This window comes from Mesoplodon mirus (assembly GCF_964341445.2).
Source record: "Mesoplodon mirus genome assembly, chromosome: 10".
In the NCBI taxonomy this organism is placed as follows: Eukaryota; Metazoa; Chordata; class Mammalia; order Artiodactyla; family Ziphiidae; genus Mesoplodon; species Mesoplodon mirus.
The window spans coordinates 7,840,972-7,857,312 of record NC_138986.1 but is presented as its reverse complement, the minus strand read 5'-3'; the positions used below and the strand labels follow the sequence as shown (position 1 = coordinate 7,857,312).

At 51.8% G+C, this 16,341-nt stretch overlaps 1 protein-coding gene across 1 annotated transcript in view; it reads left to right on the top strand.

The window, feature by feature from the left end:
* IGF2R (insulin like growth factor 2 receptor) overlaps positions 1-16,341 on the top strand; it is a 109,570-nt gene that overhangs the window by 43,810 nt on the left and 49,419 nt on the right. The window contains exons 10-19 of the mRNA XM_082633713.1: positions 715-818; positions 6,215-6,379; positions 8,821-8,961; positions 10,081-10,221; positions 11,299-11,436; positions 12,020-12,167; positions 12,671-12,848; positions 13,524-13,639; positions 14,085-14,253; positions 15,807-15,986. Of these exons, the coding sequence (XP_082489839.1) occupies positions 715-818; positions 6,215-6,379; positions 8,821-8,961; positions 10,081-10,221; positions 11,299-11,436; positions 12,020-12,167; positions 12,671-12,848; positions 13,524-13,639; positions 14,085-14,253; positions 15,807-15,986 (1,480 nt within the window). The remainder of the gene's footprint in view (positions 1-714; positions 819-6,214; positions 6,380-8,820; positions 8,962-10,080; positions 10,222-11,298; positions 11,437-12,019; positions 12,168-12,670; positions 12,849-13,523; positions 13,640-14,084; positions 14,254-15,806; positions 15,987-16,341) is intronic.

Sequence of the window (16,341 nt, the reverse complement as noted above, 5' to 3'; positions counted from 1 at the left end):
TGATTTTCCTGCATGAGTCAGGCAAGTGCCGTTTGTCCCTGACCAGGTGGATGTTTTTCCTGGCTTTACAGTAAGAATGTTTCTTTAATATGGTTCGCTTTATAATCTGTTGTTTGTAGGGAACCGTACTGTAGGAAAGCTGTGTCATTAGTTGATTTGGCTTTTGTAGTTTACAATTTACGTTTCCGAGGAGTTTTGATTTTTCTCTGGCGGTTTGAGAATCTGAAACACCATTGGCATCACACACAAGTGTTGAACAACTAGGAAAACGCATTGATCACAATTCTCGTGACCTTTACCTCGGTAGTTACCTTCACAAAAGCTTTATCAAAATGTAGTGTCTCTGACCTGAGGGACCAGGATCCCTCAGGTCAGACTTTTTATGGCAGTTGCTGGAAAAGCTGTGTCTTCTTGGGCATGACTTATTTTGTACAAAATCCAAAAATGAGAGCGGAAGAGTCCTCACGGTCCTAGCAAAACCGTCAGTGCCTTTCCCCAGCCAGTTCTTACTTTGAAGTAAGAGGACGAGAAGCCCGTCCATTCGGAATTCATTTCCTGTAGACGGTTCTTCCCCAGCCGATGAGAGGGCTCGCTGTTCTGTGTCGGTGCTGATCTGTGCACGGTATGCGAAGGCTTACTGTAGAAATGTTTAAAGATTCAAGTTTCTTTCTTGGTTCTACCAAACGTCTGCGTGTGTGTATTACAAAAACCTAGGTACTCAGACGGAGACCTCACCTTGGTATATTTCGGGGGCGATGCATGCAGCTCCGGCTTCCAGCGGATGAGCATCATCAACTTCGAGTGCAATCAGACTGCGGGTGAGTGCGCCCTGGGTCAGCCATGTATCTGCATGGGTGGGCGGGGTCCGTGGAAACGTGGAGCGCTGAGTGGGGTGGTCACACGTCCTCCTGCAGACATGGCCCCTTTGAGGCCCCCTCTGTCGTAGCGGGTAGGAGTACCCCACCCCGCCGTGCCAACGGCTGACACACACGTCTTGTTTCCGTTTTCTGTTTGTTTGGGGACTGGGCCCAACATCAGGCTCGCTGGGAAAGCCTCTCTGTCCTGAATTTTTGCTATCATGGAGTGCGTTCATAGCCGGCAGTCTGGGTTTACTCACCACCTTCTGATGGGTTGTCACTAAACAACTCTTCTTTTAGGAAATGAGTTTCTAGGTGACCCTTTTTGCAAATGGTGGCCCTGCTGTAGAGGTGGGATTTGGGGATCTCGAGAGACCCCAGGGCAACTTTAAGTAGAATGTTTGGTTTTTCTGAGTGACTCGGAGAGGCTACCTTGAAGTCACAGTGGCACTGGCATTTCACAGAGCCGCGCTGCCGTCTGTATCTCAGAGATTCTGAGCACGGTTTGCATCCCTTGAGAGGTGATGGGATCCCAACATCGTGAGAGAGCCGCCCCATCAGTGGATCCCCAAGCTGTGACCCCAGGTGCCCCGCAAGCCGGCCGAGCCCCTGCACAGAGCTCTGGTCTGGGAGCCGCCTGGGTCTGGCCCCCTCCGCACAGCCGGCACAGCCTCGCACGGCCGCCCCACCCCTGAGGGTCTCCTGGCCCCTCACTGTTTGTTTTGTGCGTTTCTATGGTAGAGCTCTTAACCATCTGGTCACGGGGCAGGTTCCTGCGTGACTCACTGCGGGGCCTGGGGGAGGCAGCTGTGCGTGACGGGAGCTGTGCTCCAGAAGCGGGTCTGGTGGTGGAGGCAGGCAGGAGGGGTGGCGACCACCGCCGAGCGCTGGTCACCTGCCCGGAGAGCCGGCAGAGGATCACCTGGGCTGAAGCAGGAGGGACACCTCACAGCAGGACGCCCCTTGACTCCTGGCTCCGCCGGCCGTCGTCACCGTTGTTCTCAGCCCCCTTCCCCCGCCACGTGCGCTCCGAGCCCACGTTGGAGGCATGTTCTCAGTTGATGCGTTGAACACATTTTATTAGTACCTGTTTGCTCAGACCCTGCGAAGCCTAGGGATGCTGTGATGGCGGAGAGCTCCCCGGGCATTTACACACCAGAAGCAGAGAGAGAGGTGAGGGCGGTGATGACCGTAGTGCAGGCGGACACGGGCAGGTTGCGGGTGCCTGGCCAGGTCTGTCACCTGGGCCTTTATCAGGAGGGAGGCACTGAGGTCAGGGGTCTGGGGTCTGGGTGCCCCCGAGGACCGAGGCACTTGAGAGGAGGTGCTGGGTGAGGGAGCCCTGCAGGACAGTAGGGGCAAGCCGGGCGCAGAAGCCGTGTGGCCATGGGGGCTGGTCTCTGTGGCAGGAGGAACAAACAGCTCACGCAGAGGTGGGAATTTGGGTAGCTGTGAGCAGGTCAGAGCTGGGTGTCCAAGCCATGGCTAAGGAAGAGGTGGAGCGACATTGTGCAAAGCTCGTGTGTCCTGCGGAGGAGCTGGACTTTATCTAGAGATCAGCGTGAAGGGACTAAGCAGGGGTGGCCGTGCATCTGGCTTGGGCGTGGCCTTTGGATCCATCTCCCTTTGGTTTGAATGCCCACCCTGCCTTCCCCAGATTCTCCATCTTTCTTCCGTCATCCTCACCTCTTCCAGGCTCGTAGGAGACCCTCTCTGAAGTCCACCCCTTCTACTCTGTGTCCAGGCCCCTGGGAAATGCAGCCTCCGTCTCATCCCAAGTCCCCAGACCCTCAGGCGCTCGGGCCGCCCGGGTCTCCCGACTCCCCTGCTGCTGGGCTGCTCTGCGGTGGGCGACTTGTGTGGGCTGAGGCTCCCTCTGTCCTGTCGCCACCTCCTTTGGCCCTGGTCTGTCTGCACTTCTTATAAATGACTTGGCTGCGATCTCTGGGAATGCACTGATCTCATTTGGGCATGTTGGGAGGATGGAACAGTGATCCAGAAAGATCCCAGCAGACGAGGAGGATGTTGAGAAGGGCCCGTGGTCAGGGGCTCCCAGGGAAGAGGGATGGACATCCAGGAGTCGTGCCAGGAAGCTAGAGCCCAAGGGGGCTGAGGCGGGAAAAAATAGGGGAGGCCATTTGTTTTTCCTTTATTCCTTTTTGTCATACAAGTGTTCAAATATACAAGTAGAAAGAACGTTAGAGTGAAAACTTACACACCCACCACTCAGGCTTAACGGCCGTTAATGTTTCACCAAACTTGCCTCATATTTATATGCTCTGTCACGTTACCAGTGGATCGGAACACTCCACCCAAACGGCAGGAAAGGACATTCCTTCACGTAACCTCAGGGCCATTATCAGGCCTGGCAAAACTAATAGCCAGGGCCTTAATCCTGAGGACTCATGTCATTGTGATTGGGACACGGAGACCAGATCCAGAGACTTGAGATGTTTTTGAGCCTACTCTCAGGCTGGAGCTGGATTATGAAATATTTAAGACTCCTCTAGCTCTGTGATCTGGAGCCAACTGTAGGTACTATACTCTATGTACGCTAAAGTTATTTCATTATTACCTTGTTTGAATTTGAATTTAGAGTTTTTAGAGAAAACCCCTTGGTGGATTCTGTGTTTATTGGCTCAATGTAATAATGTATTTTTGCATGTTGAATTGGGTGTTGATTGGCTATGGAATATTATGAAATGTGGTTTATAGTTCAACTTGGATCTCCAGGAATTATTTATGCTTCTGAATCTAGGGTTTCATGCATTTCAAGACACAGAGGTGCATAAGTTTATTTTTTTGTCCATAATATATATATATTTTACCATTTGTTTCAATAACGTATATCTAGTTTGATGTAATGTGATACCTGATTATTGGTGATGCTGTCACATAAGGACATTAGACCGTTTTGCGGGGAGGAGAGGGGTGTTAGCATAGGCCAGTAAAAAACTGTCCACAGATTCAGGTGACTCATGATCACGCTGAAGACTTATTTTCTTTAATTCCGTGCAGGCGTTAGGGGGCTGTGCTCCACGTGGTCATCTGGGGACCTTTGCATTTTCCACCTCGTGTTGCTGCTGTCTGTGGACGTGGCTTCCAAGGACTCTGCAGAATGGGAACAGCAGTTTTTTTAATGGACCAGAACTAAGAGGCATGGCCCAACCTCAAAGGCAGTGAGGCAGGAAGTGCAGTTTAGCCGTGGGCCTAGAGGGAAAGATAAACCGGTTTGGTGAGCAGGCAGCATGGGTTTCTGTCCCAGAGCGGTGGGGGGCTGGGGCAGCCGGTGGGGGGATGGGGCAGCCGCCTGCTGCTCAGGCAGGAGCTTGGTTTCACTGGGAGGGTCCACTTTTTGCCTTCAGCTGGCGCAGAATCCACGTACCCCCAGGACACGTAAAGGGTGTGCTGGGGAACGTGCTGGAGCCTGGAGAGCCAGGAAGCTTTCAGGATTGAGATTGATGGAGAGATTACAGAAAGTCATCCTCATCCTGCTGGTGGGTGGAAACCGTAGGGCATAGCGGTCCTGAAGGCAAGGCCATTGTGTTTAAATAAACAGCGTGGTTTGGTAGTGAGGAGACTTCCTTTACTATTCTCTGAAAATTCTTCGAGGAATTAAATAAGAATGCAGGTAGGGTGCATGCCAGTGATTATTTAAATTTTATTTAAAATGGGCTCTCCTTTTATTTAAAATGGGCTCCCCCAGCAGATCATTAGTAAGTTTCAGATGCAAATGTAGCTCCTGTGTAGGAATGGACCCTGGAACCATTCATAGTATTATTTAATCGTCTGTAAACTTATCTGGTAAAAGAAAAACACTGAATGCATCAAGTTTTCAGGAAACACAGATCTTTTCTGAACAGTGAAATACCAATCCAATGGGACTAAACTGTATGTAAAGCTTGAAGGAGCAGGGGTGGGGAGCATGTTGAAAAGAGGCGAAGCAGCTTCACTGCTCCCTCGGTGGAGGGCACGGCGGACCCCCAGCTAGAGCGGGTGCTGTCGGAAGGGACGTTGGGAGCACTGGTTCTTAAAAGAGAATGGCTTAGAGGACTTACTAAAAAAAAAAAAAAAGGAAAACAAACCAAAGACACACAGTAGCGCAGGAAAGTCTTGCCTTGTGGTTATGAGTCTGGCTCCGGGGCCAGACCGTCTGGGTTTGATTTCTGGCTCCTCTGCCCTCTAGCTGTGAAGCCATAGGCAAATTATTTAGCCCCCCTAAATCTGCAAAATGGGACTAAGAGCGTCCCTGTGTCGTAGGATCTCACGGTTGAAATACGCGAATGTATGTCAAGTACCTAACACAGAGCCTGTTCTCTGCATCCAGCCCCTGTGGAGGGCTCGGTGCTTAGCATGGTGCCTGCCTCAGCTCGTGCTCCGTGTGCCTTAGCCGCTGTCGCTGGTGTTATAATTATGATGTTTGTAATATTAAAGAGTCACTAGAAGTTGCAATTGAAACAGCATTCGCCCTTGGTACAGAATCTTATTTCCCTTTCCGTTAGAACAATGTGCACTTCAGGGCCCTAAACCCCAAGAAAGGTAAATCACGTCGGAGGTCCAGAGGAGGATCGTTAAACCATCAAGGGGCGGAAAACGGACCTAAGTGCCAGCGGTGCACTAGCTCGGAAAGGCGAGGGGGTAGAATCTCTGGCACGGGAAAAGTCAGCAGAGTTTGCCGAATCCCAGGCTACGTGGACGCGGAAGCCGCACATGAAGGCCTGGCTTGCAGAGCGGAGCTGAGCCGGGAGGGCTCACGGTTGAGAACCCCGTGGGGCTCCCTCAAGCTGATTGGAGTGGGGTGTCAGAGACCCACGCGTGCCAGAGTCCCCAGGATCTGGGATGCTGGCCCCTCTCGGGGCGAGGTTACTAAACCTCAGCGCCCTTCAGCTGGGAGCGGCTGCAGACCGTATCCCTCTTCCGTGCTCATTTTAGGGGCGAGTCCTGGGGAACTTGTCCTGCTCACACTCACATCATTAAGCCAGTGGCACTCCTCTGGAACTGGAGCCCTGATCTCTGCCCCCCTTTGGGTGACTCCCTGTTCTGGCTTGGTGTTTATGAGCCTCTCGGAGACCGACCGCAGCCCTTGAGCAGCCGGGCGCTGCCTGGGGCTCCCACCCCGCTGCAAACAGGCTTCTGTCCTCTTGAGACCATCCCACCGAGATGAAAGGGACACAGGCCTGCCCTGCAGGGTTTAGGTTGTGTGAAGCGCAGTAAAGCCACTCTGATCTCTGGGTTTGAGCCCGGAACTTGTTTGCCTGCACAGCTGCTATGGGTGGCCTGTTTGCTGTCTCTGCTCCTGGGGCGTTCCTGGGTTTTGGTCACATCATGGGTGCTTTCTTCCTTTTGATGCGGCACAGGTAACAACGGGAGAGGGGCCCCCGTGTTCACCGGGGAGGTGGACTGCTCCTACTTCTTCACGTGGGACACGAAGTATGCCTGCGTGGACGAGAAGGAGGCTCTGCTCTGCGGCGTCTCCGACGGGAAGCAGCGCTTCGACCTGTCGGCCCTGGCCCGGCACTCAGGTAGGCCCACCGCCCGCTCGAGCACGTTCTCTCGCCTCTTTCCCACGAGTACGTTTGGAGATGCTGTTCCTGTTTTCCTTGTCAACTAACTGTATCGTGGCCTTTCCCCGCTTCTCACGGAGCAGTGTGAATGATCAGAAAGGACACTGGATCAGGAGGCGAGATATCTGAATTTGAGGTCGGCGTTACTGTTTTCTACTTGGAATACCTTGGGCTCATCTTATCGTAGTTCAGTAAAAACGGCCAAGTGCCTTCTGTGTGCCAGGCCTTGTGCTTTGTGATTAGGAAAAAAAAATTTTTTTTTAAACTTTTGTTGCTAAGAGGGTACATCTTAAAAGTTGTCAAAATCCCCACGAAGATTGGCGCCTCTGTGTGGTAATGGTCGTTAAGTGCACTTGCTGAGGCAGTCTTTGCGCAGTATATCCATACATCAAATCATACTGTACACCTACAACCGCTGCGTGTCATGTGTCAGTCACAGCTCAGTTAAAAAGAGTTTAAGCTCTTAGAACAGCCTTCCAGCAGGCAGTGTTCCCACTTAACACAGAGACTGTGAGGCCCAGAGGGTTGCACACCTGGGCTGACAGGTGTATGTCGTCCCCCCCGCCCCCCGCCCCGTCTCACTGCCTCTTTCCTGTCTCTAAATCAGGATTTGCATTCCCTGACCAACCTCAGATTCTTTTGTGAGGCTGAAAGGAGGTGGGATGTGGGACCTGTCACAGGGGCTGGCTCACGGTGAAGACCCGTGGAGGTTAATTTATTTGTCCTGTGAACCAAGGCTTGCGGAGTGTTTGTTGCTGGCGGGGGCTGGATGAGGTGTCGGGGATACGGCAGCAAAACCCGGCGAGCACGACCCCTACCCCCCGGGCCTTGGAATTTAGCAGGGGGCACAGAAGACTGAACAAAAAGCGTGGGGCCACCCAACAGGGATAACCAGATCTAGGTGGGGATTTCTAGTTTCACCCTTTTAGCAGCCCTGGAATTGGGCATAGATAGAAGCAAGTTGCCTCTGTAAAGTGGAATAATACACAAGACGGAGAATGGCCTGAAGTCACGTAGTCACCAGCTACTATTGGAACGATTACTCACGTGTTCATAGTCCCAGCTGCTTGGGAAAGCATCACATAAGAAGGAGAATTCCTCCTTCGTGGGGTGCTGGAACGCTCTCCTTTGAACACGAGCCCCACTATAGATGCTGTCGGGCAGCGAATTGCCCGGGGAATAACCGTCTCGGTGCTTTCCTGGTTCAGCACCTTTGAGCCCTGGGGCAGGTGCCGTGGTTACAGTCTGTGCCCTGGCCAAGAGGCTGGATTTCTGTCTGCCGAGCGGGAAGAGCTCTCACCTCCACTCAGACCCGGGTTTGAGGCCCGGTTCTGCCGCATCCAGCTGTGTTTACTTGAGCAAGTTACACCCCCGCCCCCCAATTTTCTTACAGTAAACTGAGTGGTGGTTTCAGATCCTAGGATCTGCGAGGATGCAGAGATGCATTCGTACTCAGCCGACTTGGGCCACCTCTCCGGTTCTCTGGGACCCAGGTTATTTGTGTAGCGTTTGCACCCAGATATCTAAGGAAGCTGTGAGGTGAGAGCTCACATCCTTCCCTGATAGTTTAAAGAAGTCCTCCTGCCTGAACGCTCTTCAGCCCTCCCCAACCCAGCCACAGCTTTCAGGACAGTGTTTGTCCTTGTTCACTGCGTGGTCGGCCGTGAGTCCTTCCCGGTTATTGACACCGGTGTGTAGTCGCTGTGTTACCAGCGATGCGGGATTTTCCTTTTAAACCCCAGTGTCCAGTCCGCACAAGACGCATCCTCACTATCTGTGTGTCCACCTTCCCACGCGGTTCCAGTGATGCCTTTGGGGGCTGTTTGGGGATGGTCCGCCTTTGACTTGCTGTCTGCTCTCAGCCTGTGTTCCTTCTACCTTCCACGGATTTTCTTCTGTTCATGCACGACTGAGTCATGAACGCTTTGAGTTAAGGGACCACACGTATCTTGTTTATCTTCCGGGGGCACTGAGCACTGAGCCCTGGGCCAGGTCTGCCTTATCTGTGGTCTGGAGGCAGATGCGTCACCAGTGGCATCTCAAGTCCGGCCTGGCGTCTGGCTTTGCTTTTCAGTTTCTGATTTCAGACTTTGGGGCTTGGGAGAATTTTGCTGTTTAATCCTCTGGCAGCCCCCCCACCCCCACTTAAGCCTCTTCGGAGGAGCTGTTCGGGGCTGGCTCGTTTCTGTCACATTCAAGACAGGCTTGAGATTTTCACTGAGTTTGTGTGCCCTCAGCCTGCTGGGTCCAGAAACGTGAGTGCCTGATGTCTAGCAACCACAGGCCTGGTGAGCTTCAGGCCTTTACCTTCCGCTTAATCACCATTTATGGTGTGACTCACAGAGAAATAATCACTGCCTTTGGCTGGAAGACTCTTTTTTTTTTTTTTTTGGTTACAGAACTGGAACAGAATTGGGAAGCCGTGGATGGCAGCCAGAGGGAACCAGAAAAGAAGCATTTCTTCATTAACATCTGCCACAGGGTCCTGCAGAAGGGCCGGGCGAGGGGCTGCCCCGAGGACGCGGCCGTGTGCGCTGTGGGTGAGTGACGCCCTGTGCCTGTAGGTAACGCGGAGCCCGGCTGCACCCAGGTTGGAGTGAATTAGAAGTTCTTCCTGTGGTTTATCTCAGCCTCCTTTCTGTGGGTTCAGCGTATAAAGGATGGTGAAGAAAAGAGTTTAATGACTCAAATGTAGGGAACTGGTGCACTCGGGTGTCTTGAAGTTGGCTGAAGCCTTCTGATGTGGCCTCACTGGAAACGGGAGGCAGCGGGTGGGGGGAACTGGTTACCTTTCCGCTCCGTCACCTGTGGAGGAGCATTGCCCGTGCTCGTGTAGAACTGATTTTGATTTTTAACAACCTTTCTGCCTGGAATTGTTCAAGCATTACGGCTTCAGGCCAGTGGTGTCTCGTAGCCTCGTGTGAGAGCACTGGACCCCTTGGGTTCCTTTTGCTGTAACTGTGTTGGTTGCGACTTCTCAGTTGGATGTAAGTGTTTATAGCATATTAGTTGTTTGTCACTTAAGACTCCCCTGGAAAACGACAGGCGGTGACAGTAATTGGAATCTGTTACAAGCATTAGCTGAGGGATTGTGAACCCAGGTTGGATTTTAGGAATTCTCCCAGGATTCAGACTGCGTGGTGTGTCTTTTAAAAGCAGGTCCAGCCATGTCCCTGCCTTTATTTAAGAAGGACTTGAGACAGACCTTCAGTAAAAGTTCACTGAACCAAGAAATAAGTGGTCACGTTTTTGGCTGGCTGAACAGGTTTAATTAGTTTCTGCTTTGGTCATGGGACAAATAAATGCTGCCCCCTCGGTTTCGACAGGCCTCGTGTCTCAGGAGAGCTGAGGGCCCCGCAAATGGGGGAACAGTGTTGTTTTCCGGGTGGTGTGACGTGCGTTCTTGCCTTTCTGCCTCTTGTGCCCTCAGAGGATGTTGTTTATTCACTCTCGGGCTTTCCTCCTAAGCCTGAAGGTGCCCTTGGGGTCCTCAGTGTGGCTGCCACTGACTGCCCTGCCAAACTTGTCACTCGAGAGAAACCCACTGACCCTCCGAACACCTGCGGGGTCTCGGCTCATTTCTGGTCCCTCTTCGTCTGTGTCATTATCATTTTTAATCACGTCTCCTGTTTTTTTCCCTTTTCTTTTCTCTTTTCCAGATAAGGACGGAAGTAAAAATCTGGGCAAATTTCTTTCTTCTCCCACAAGAGAGAAAGGACACATTCAGCTCTCTTACTCAGATGGTGATGAGTGTGGCGGCACGAAAATACACACAAATATAACACTCGTGTGCAAGCCAGGTACACGTTACAAACGCGCGGCGCCTTCGTGGGCTTCCCCAGCGGCAGCCGCATTCTTTAGTCTTCGGTCTGCTGCCGGCCCCTGCCTGGGTGACGAGGCAGCGTGGGCTCGGGCCAAGCGCGGAGGCTCCAGAAGCATTAGTGTTGGTCCGTCGGACTCGACCCCCCTCCCCAGCCCCAGCGCAGCGATGGAGAAACCATATGGCGTCCAGGGGGGTCGTGCTGCAGTTTTCCAGATGAGTTATGCTCCTGGCACGGCTTCCTCTTCCTGAGGCCTGGTGCAGGCTGCTGTGGAGGCCGCTCCACTTCCTCCGAGGGGGGAGCATCACAAGTGCTTGAAAACACTGTCCGTGACCTCGGCGTCGATACACACAATGCACCTTGTTTTTCAGGGTCAAGGTCTATGCAGATCCACACATTTTTATGTTCCTCAAAACATAGTATTTTGTGAAGACTCTTTTAGGTTTCACTGTTGTGTTTATAACTGTTAGGGGCTTCCTTGTTGCGAATGGCTTGGTTTTACTATTTTTAAGCATTTTCCCTATTGTTGGGTTAATAGCATGTTTCCAGTATTGGTGATTGTGCTGTGACATATCCTCTCTACCTCTTGTTGGGAAATTTCCTTTGGATAAATTCCCAGCTGTGGGATAAGTTCAAGGACCAGGACAGTTTTTTGTTTTGTTTTGTTTTTTTAATTTTTTAAAGTGGTAAAATACACATGATATAAGATTTATCGTTTTAAAGGAATTGCGATAAAATAGATGTAACATGCAATTCACCATTTTAATCATTTTTGAGTGCACAGTTCAGTGGCAATTAAGCACCTTACATTTACATTGTACCTTAAATACGTTTACACCACCATCCATCTCCAGAACGTTCTCGTCCTCCCAAACTGAAGCTCCGTCCCCATTAAACACAGACTGCCCCCCAGCCCTGGCCCCCAGCCTTGTCCTTTCTGTCTCCAAAGGTTTGACCACTCTAGGGGCGTCAGATCGGCATTTGTAGGAGTGTATTTAGAACAGGGGAAGCTTTTTGAGACCGGATCAGTGATGGGTCTTTCTTCCCCACTGGCAGGTGATTTAGAAAGTGCCCCAGTGCTGAGAACTTCTGGGGTGGACGGTTGCTTCTACGAGTTTGAGTGGTACACGGCGGCGGCCTGCGTGCTGTCCAGGACCGAGGGGGACAACTGCACCGTCTTCGACTCCCAGGCAGGTGTGTGTCCGAGCGCCTCGTGGGGCAGGCGAGCCTGCACCTGCTTAGCTTGTTTTTGTTTTGTTCTTAACATTTTCTATGAGTGTTTCAGAGATAATCTGTGTTCGAATTATATGAATACTGTTTGACCAAAACTCTGAAAATCTGGTGTTTCAGGCTTATCTGAGATAATGAAAAACCTGTCATATTCAAAGTCGAGGTAGGTTTGCTGATCGCAAAACCTGAGGAGCACAGGAAGTAGATCATGTTTGAAAAGGCTTTTCACATGAATTTCTGGCCAGGAAACCCAGCACCGTTGACTTTTCACGGCCGTTGTATTGTGGTTGTCCCACTTTGAACACACTGGTTGTTTATTCACCCAGAGTTCTGGGCTCTGACGTGGGTCTTCGGTGAATGCGGCAGAAGGGGCGTGGTGATGGGGGACCTGTCTCCAAGGGGAAAGTGTTGGTGATGGCGGTCCTGGTAGCTCCCGTCCCAGCCGTTGGGCAGGCCTGGCCGCGAGCTTCTCCTGGAGGCCAGGAGCTGAGGGGGCTCTTCTTCGCTGTGGTCTCACTGACCTGGGATGGTCTTGATTCTTTTTTAGGGTTTTCTTTTGACTTGTCGCCTCTCACAAAGAAGAATGGTGCCTACAAAGTTGAGACGGAGAAGTACGAGTTTTACATCAACGTGTGTGGTGCGGTGTCCGTGGGCTCCTGCCAGCCGGACACGGGAGCCTGTCAGGTGTCAAAAAGGCAAGTGACTGTTCCCAGTTCCCGGTCTTCCGTTAGGTATCTCGTGCTCACAGGTATTTTATTCTGGAGTAGGTGTGTTGTCTGCTGACATCTTTGCTTTATGACGAGTGTGTAAACTCTGGGAAGACCTGGACTGAAAACCAGAGGATGCTGCTGGGGGTTTTCGTTTCGCAGAGAAGGAGCAGGACAGGAAGTGGAATCGTGCAGCGCCTCACTTCTGTGTAGTCGGCACTTCTCAGTTGTTAGATGGACTTAAGTACACGCTTCTCCTTTCAGCGTTGTGTTAGTCCAGGGAGCTGTGCCTTAAACCAGCCGCGCTGAGCGTGGATTTGGGTCTGGTGTGGGGTGGGATTGCCCTCGCCCCACCGCTGCGCTGAGATCCTAACCACGGTCCCGGCGCTGCCACCCCCTACACTGTCCCCGGCGCTTCCTTCAGCATCGCAGCATCACAGAGCTTCTGGTCTTGGTATCTTTCCCGAGAGACATTTGTTTATTTGTTTTAGTGGTGAGAAGTCTTGGAACTTGGGACGCAGTAATGCTAAGCTTTCATATTATGACGGGATGATCCAGCTGAACTACAAAGATGGCACGCCCTATAATAATGAAAGGCACACGCCAAGATCCACGCTGCTCACCTTTCTCTGTGATCGAGATGCTGGAGTGGGTTTCCCTGAATATCAGGTACGGGTTGTGCTGTGTGTGTGCCCGCGTGTGTGTCTGCAGAGCGACGGGGGCAAGGAGGGAGAGAACGTCAGTCTTGTAAAGGCAGGGGAAGAGAAAAAAGCGGTCAGGACAGGGCTTGTGACTTTTCTGGAGCGAGACAAGATTCTGTTGTAGGTGACGTGGGAGCTGGGATGGTCCCTGGGGATAAACCGTGAAGTTATCTGGCTCCCCAGGACTTACACAGGAGCCTGTCCTGGGACCTTTTATTTAGAAGGAGAGCTATTATTAGTCTGGTTTCCTGGGCAAATCGTCATCTCCTATGATTTGCCAGAGGACATGGGCAGTATTCATTTTCTGAGCTGTTGCTTCAGTGGGCTGTACACCTCAGTCACAGCCCATGACACTGTTGGTTTTGGGTACAAAACACACAAAAGCATCAAAACCATCCCATATTCCCGTTTAACAGAGGATAGCTTTGCATCTTAATTTATTGCTGGGCAAGCTTCCTTTTAATAAAATGAGAGGGGATGGGCAAAGTAAGTGAACTTTCCTGTGGTTTTTATTTAGAAAACAATGCCCCGTCTTTTTAGAAAGGCTGGCTTTGTGCCCCGTCTGTTTAGAAATGCCGGCTTTGTGTGTAACAATCACTCTTCTCTGCCACCCCTCCCACGTCTGCCCTCGTCCTGAGATTAGGAAGAAGATAACTCTACCTACAACTTCCGGTGGTACAGCAGTTACGCCTGCCCGGAGGAGCCCCTGGAGTGTGTGGTGACTGACCCCTCCACGATGGAGCAGTACGATCTCTCGAGGTGAGGCGTGTCAGCCAGCCCTTGGCCTGGCCCCAGTCCAGATAGGGCTGACTGAGGTCGATTAGACCCTGCTGGTGAGCACGCAACTCAGCCGATGATAGGGAATCACGTTAGTTCTCGGTACAGGACCGAGGTGGGGAGCTTTAAGCAGAACGAGTTCTGCGAAATGGTCCTGTAGCCTGTGCGAGATTAACCAGTCTTCGCCCAGCAAAGCCTCAGTCTTCACCGCATCATTTAAAGCAATGCCTGTCGGTGCAGAGGTGCGGGGCCAGTTCCAGGTGTGCCGGGGGCTGCATTTAGTGAGGTCGAGAACAGAGGTGTGCCGGCTTTGGTAGTTTGGTGGGCGGGGCATGTTTCCTTCAGTATTTCTCTAACTGCTTAGAAATGAATCGTAGGACCGAAATCTGTCAGCTTGAAAAGCATGCATTTCCCTTTGAAATTTCAGTCTAGCAAAATCCGAGGGTGGTCGTGGAGGAAACTGGTATGCCCTGGACAATGCCGGGGCACACAGCACGTGGAGGAAGTACTACATAAATGTGTGTCGACCTCTGAACCCAGTGCCGGGCTGCGATCGGTACGCGTCCGCTTGCCAGATGAAGTACCAAAACGACCAAGTGAGTCTGCCGTCCCCTCCTGAGCCCAGGACTTGGTGGTGGAGGGGGCTGTTTCGGGACTATCAGGTCTAAGCAGGCCTGGCTGCTGACGAGAAGCCCTCTGAGTGGGAGAGGGGCCTCGGGGTGAATTCTCCTTCCCCCCACAGATGTCGTATTTGAGTCATTGTTCAGATTTAAAATTTTAAAAAGCCTGGGTGTCGGGGACCTGTGCTCACAGTACTCAGCAGAGGAAGTGTCTCTGGGTGAGCAGCAGACATCTGTAAAGAATAGTTTTTGCTTCCAAAAGCTCTTACTTCTGGACTCATTAGGGGGCCACCTGCTCGGTAGAGTTGCTGTGGATGAACTAGATCCAAGCGTTAGCTCTCGCCAGGGTGCAGACTGCGCTTTGTCATCCGATGGAATGCAGTTACTGCCGGAGCTCTGGTATGTTTCCCTGGGCTCCGTGTACACGGTGCGTCTTAAAATAAAGAGGTATGTGTGCTTCTTTAAAAATAGCATGTCGGGAATGTACTTTCCTGGCTTCTGTTGCACGGCAGCTTGGAGGTGTTTTAAAGGAAGCTGGCGAGCGCTCTCTGGTGGTTCAGGGTGAGCGCCCCGCGGTGTGTGCACGTGTACGTACGCGCGCGTGCTCTTTGTCGGGGCAACGGCCTCAAAGGACAGTCAGTCCTCATTATTCACAGATTCTGTATCTGCGAAGTTGTCTACTTGCTCATGTTGATTTGGAACTCCAGATCAGTACCGGGTGCTTTCACGGTCTTCTGTGGACGTGCGCAGAGTGGCCTGACGTGGCTCTGCGTTCTCGTCTCAGCTCTCCTACCCAGATGGCCAGAGGGTGGAGACACAAGGGGAGGGTGGAGACACAAGGGGCGGGCGGTGCGGTGCCAGAAGCTCCTGGCTCCTGGCCCGGTGGGCGGGGTTTGAGTCCTTCCTCTGATGCCCGTTAGTGGGGTGGCCTTGGATCAGTCACTTAGCATGTCTGAACCTCGTTTTCTCTTTTGTAAAATAAAGAAAGTAGAATCTACCAGGATCTTGAGGATGCAAGATCACAGTCTGTGCGACATAAGTGTACATTTAGGTACCTCCAGTCGTCCCCTTTGGTGTGTGGGGAGAGGACTGGTTCCAGGATCTCGGCAGATGCCAACATCTAAGGATGCTCAAGACCTTTATATACAGTGTCACAGTGTTTGCACACACCTACACGCATCCTCACTCTTAAGTTCCCTCTAGGTTACTTATAATACTTAACACAGTGTAAATGCTATGTTAATAGATGCTGGTGGCAAATTTAAGTTTTGTTTTTTCTGGAATTTCTTTCCCCTGAATGTTTTCGATCTGAAGTTGGTTGTACCTGCAGAGGTGGAACCTGTGGACACGGAGGGCTGACTGTGTTTCCCCTCTGTGTACGAACGGTGGTTCTGTATTCACTAATTCAGCATTTGTGGCGAGTTTCTAGAACACAAGTACTGTGAATAATGAGAATCCACTGTGTTAGTAATGAGGAAATCAGTTGTTTTCTCTTCAGAGGGAAACATAACGGACCTGCATGTTTGCAGGGTTCATTTTCTGAAACCGTCTCCATCAGCAACTTGGGGGTGGCGAAGACGGGCCCCACGGTGGAGGACAGCGGCAGCCTCCTCCTGGAGTATGTGAATGGCTCAGCCTGTACCACCAGCGATGGGCGACGGACCACCTACACCACCAGGATCCACCTCGTCTGTTCCAGGGGCAGCCTGGTAAGGAAGGCGCCGCTCGTCACCTGTGACCTTGGTTGCTTTGGGTTCCTCTGTGTCTCTTCACAGGGACAAAGGTTGATCTTAATTCTGCTTCAGGTCAGCATGTGATACAAACTCAAGGAGGCCAGGAGCACGGTAATGGTGCTTTCGTGGCTGTCCTTTCTCAACTTTAAGCCTGATCTCTTACTGCTGGTTTGTGACGTACACTGTATGGTCTTCTGTAGACTTGAGTTCTGTCTCTGAGTGGTACAGACGCCGCCCTGCCTGATAGTTCCTGTGAGTTGGTGATCTGAGGATCACGGCTGCAGAATAGTTCTTAGAGACGGTTCAGTCCAAACAGCAGACTTCATAGATG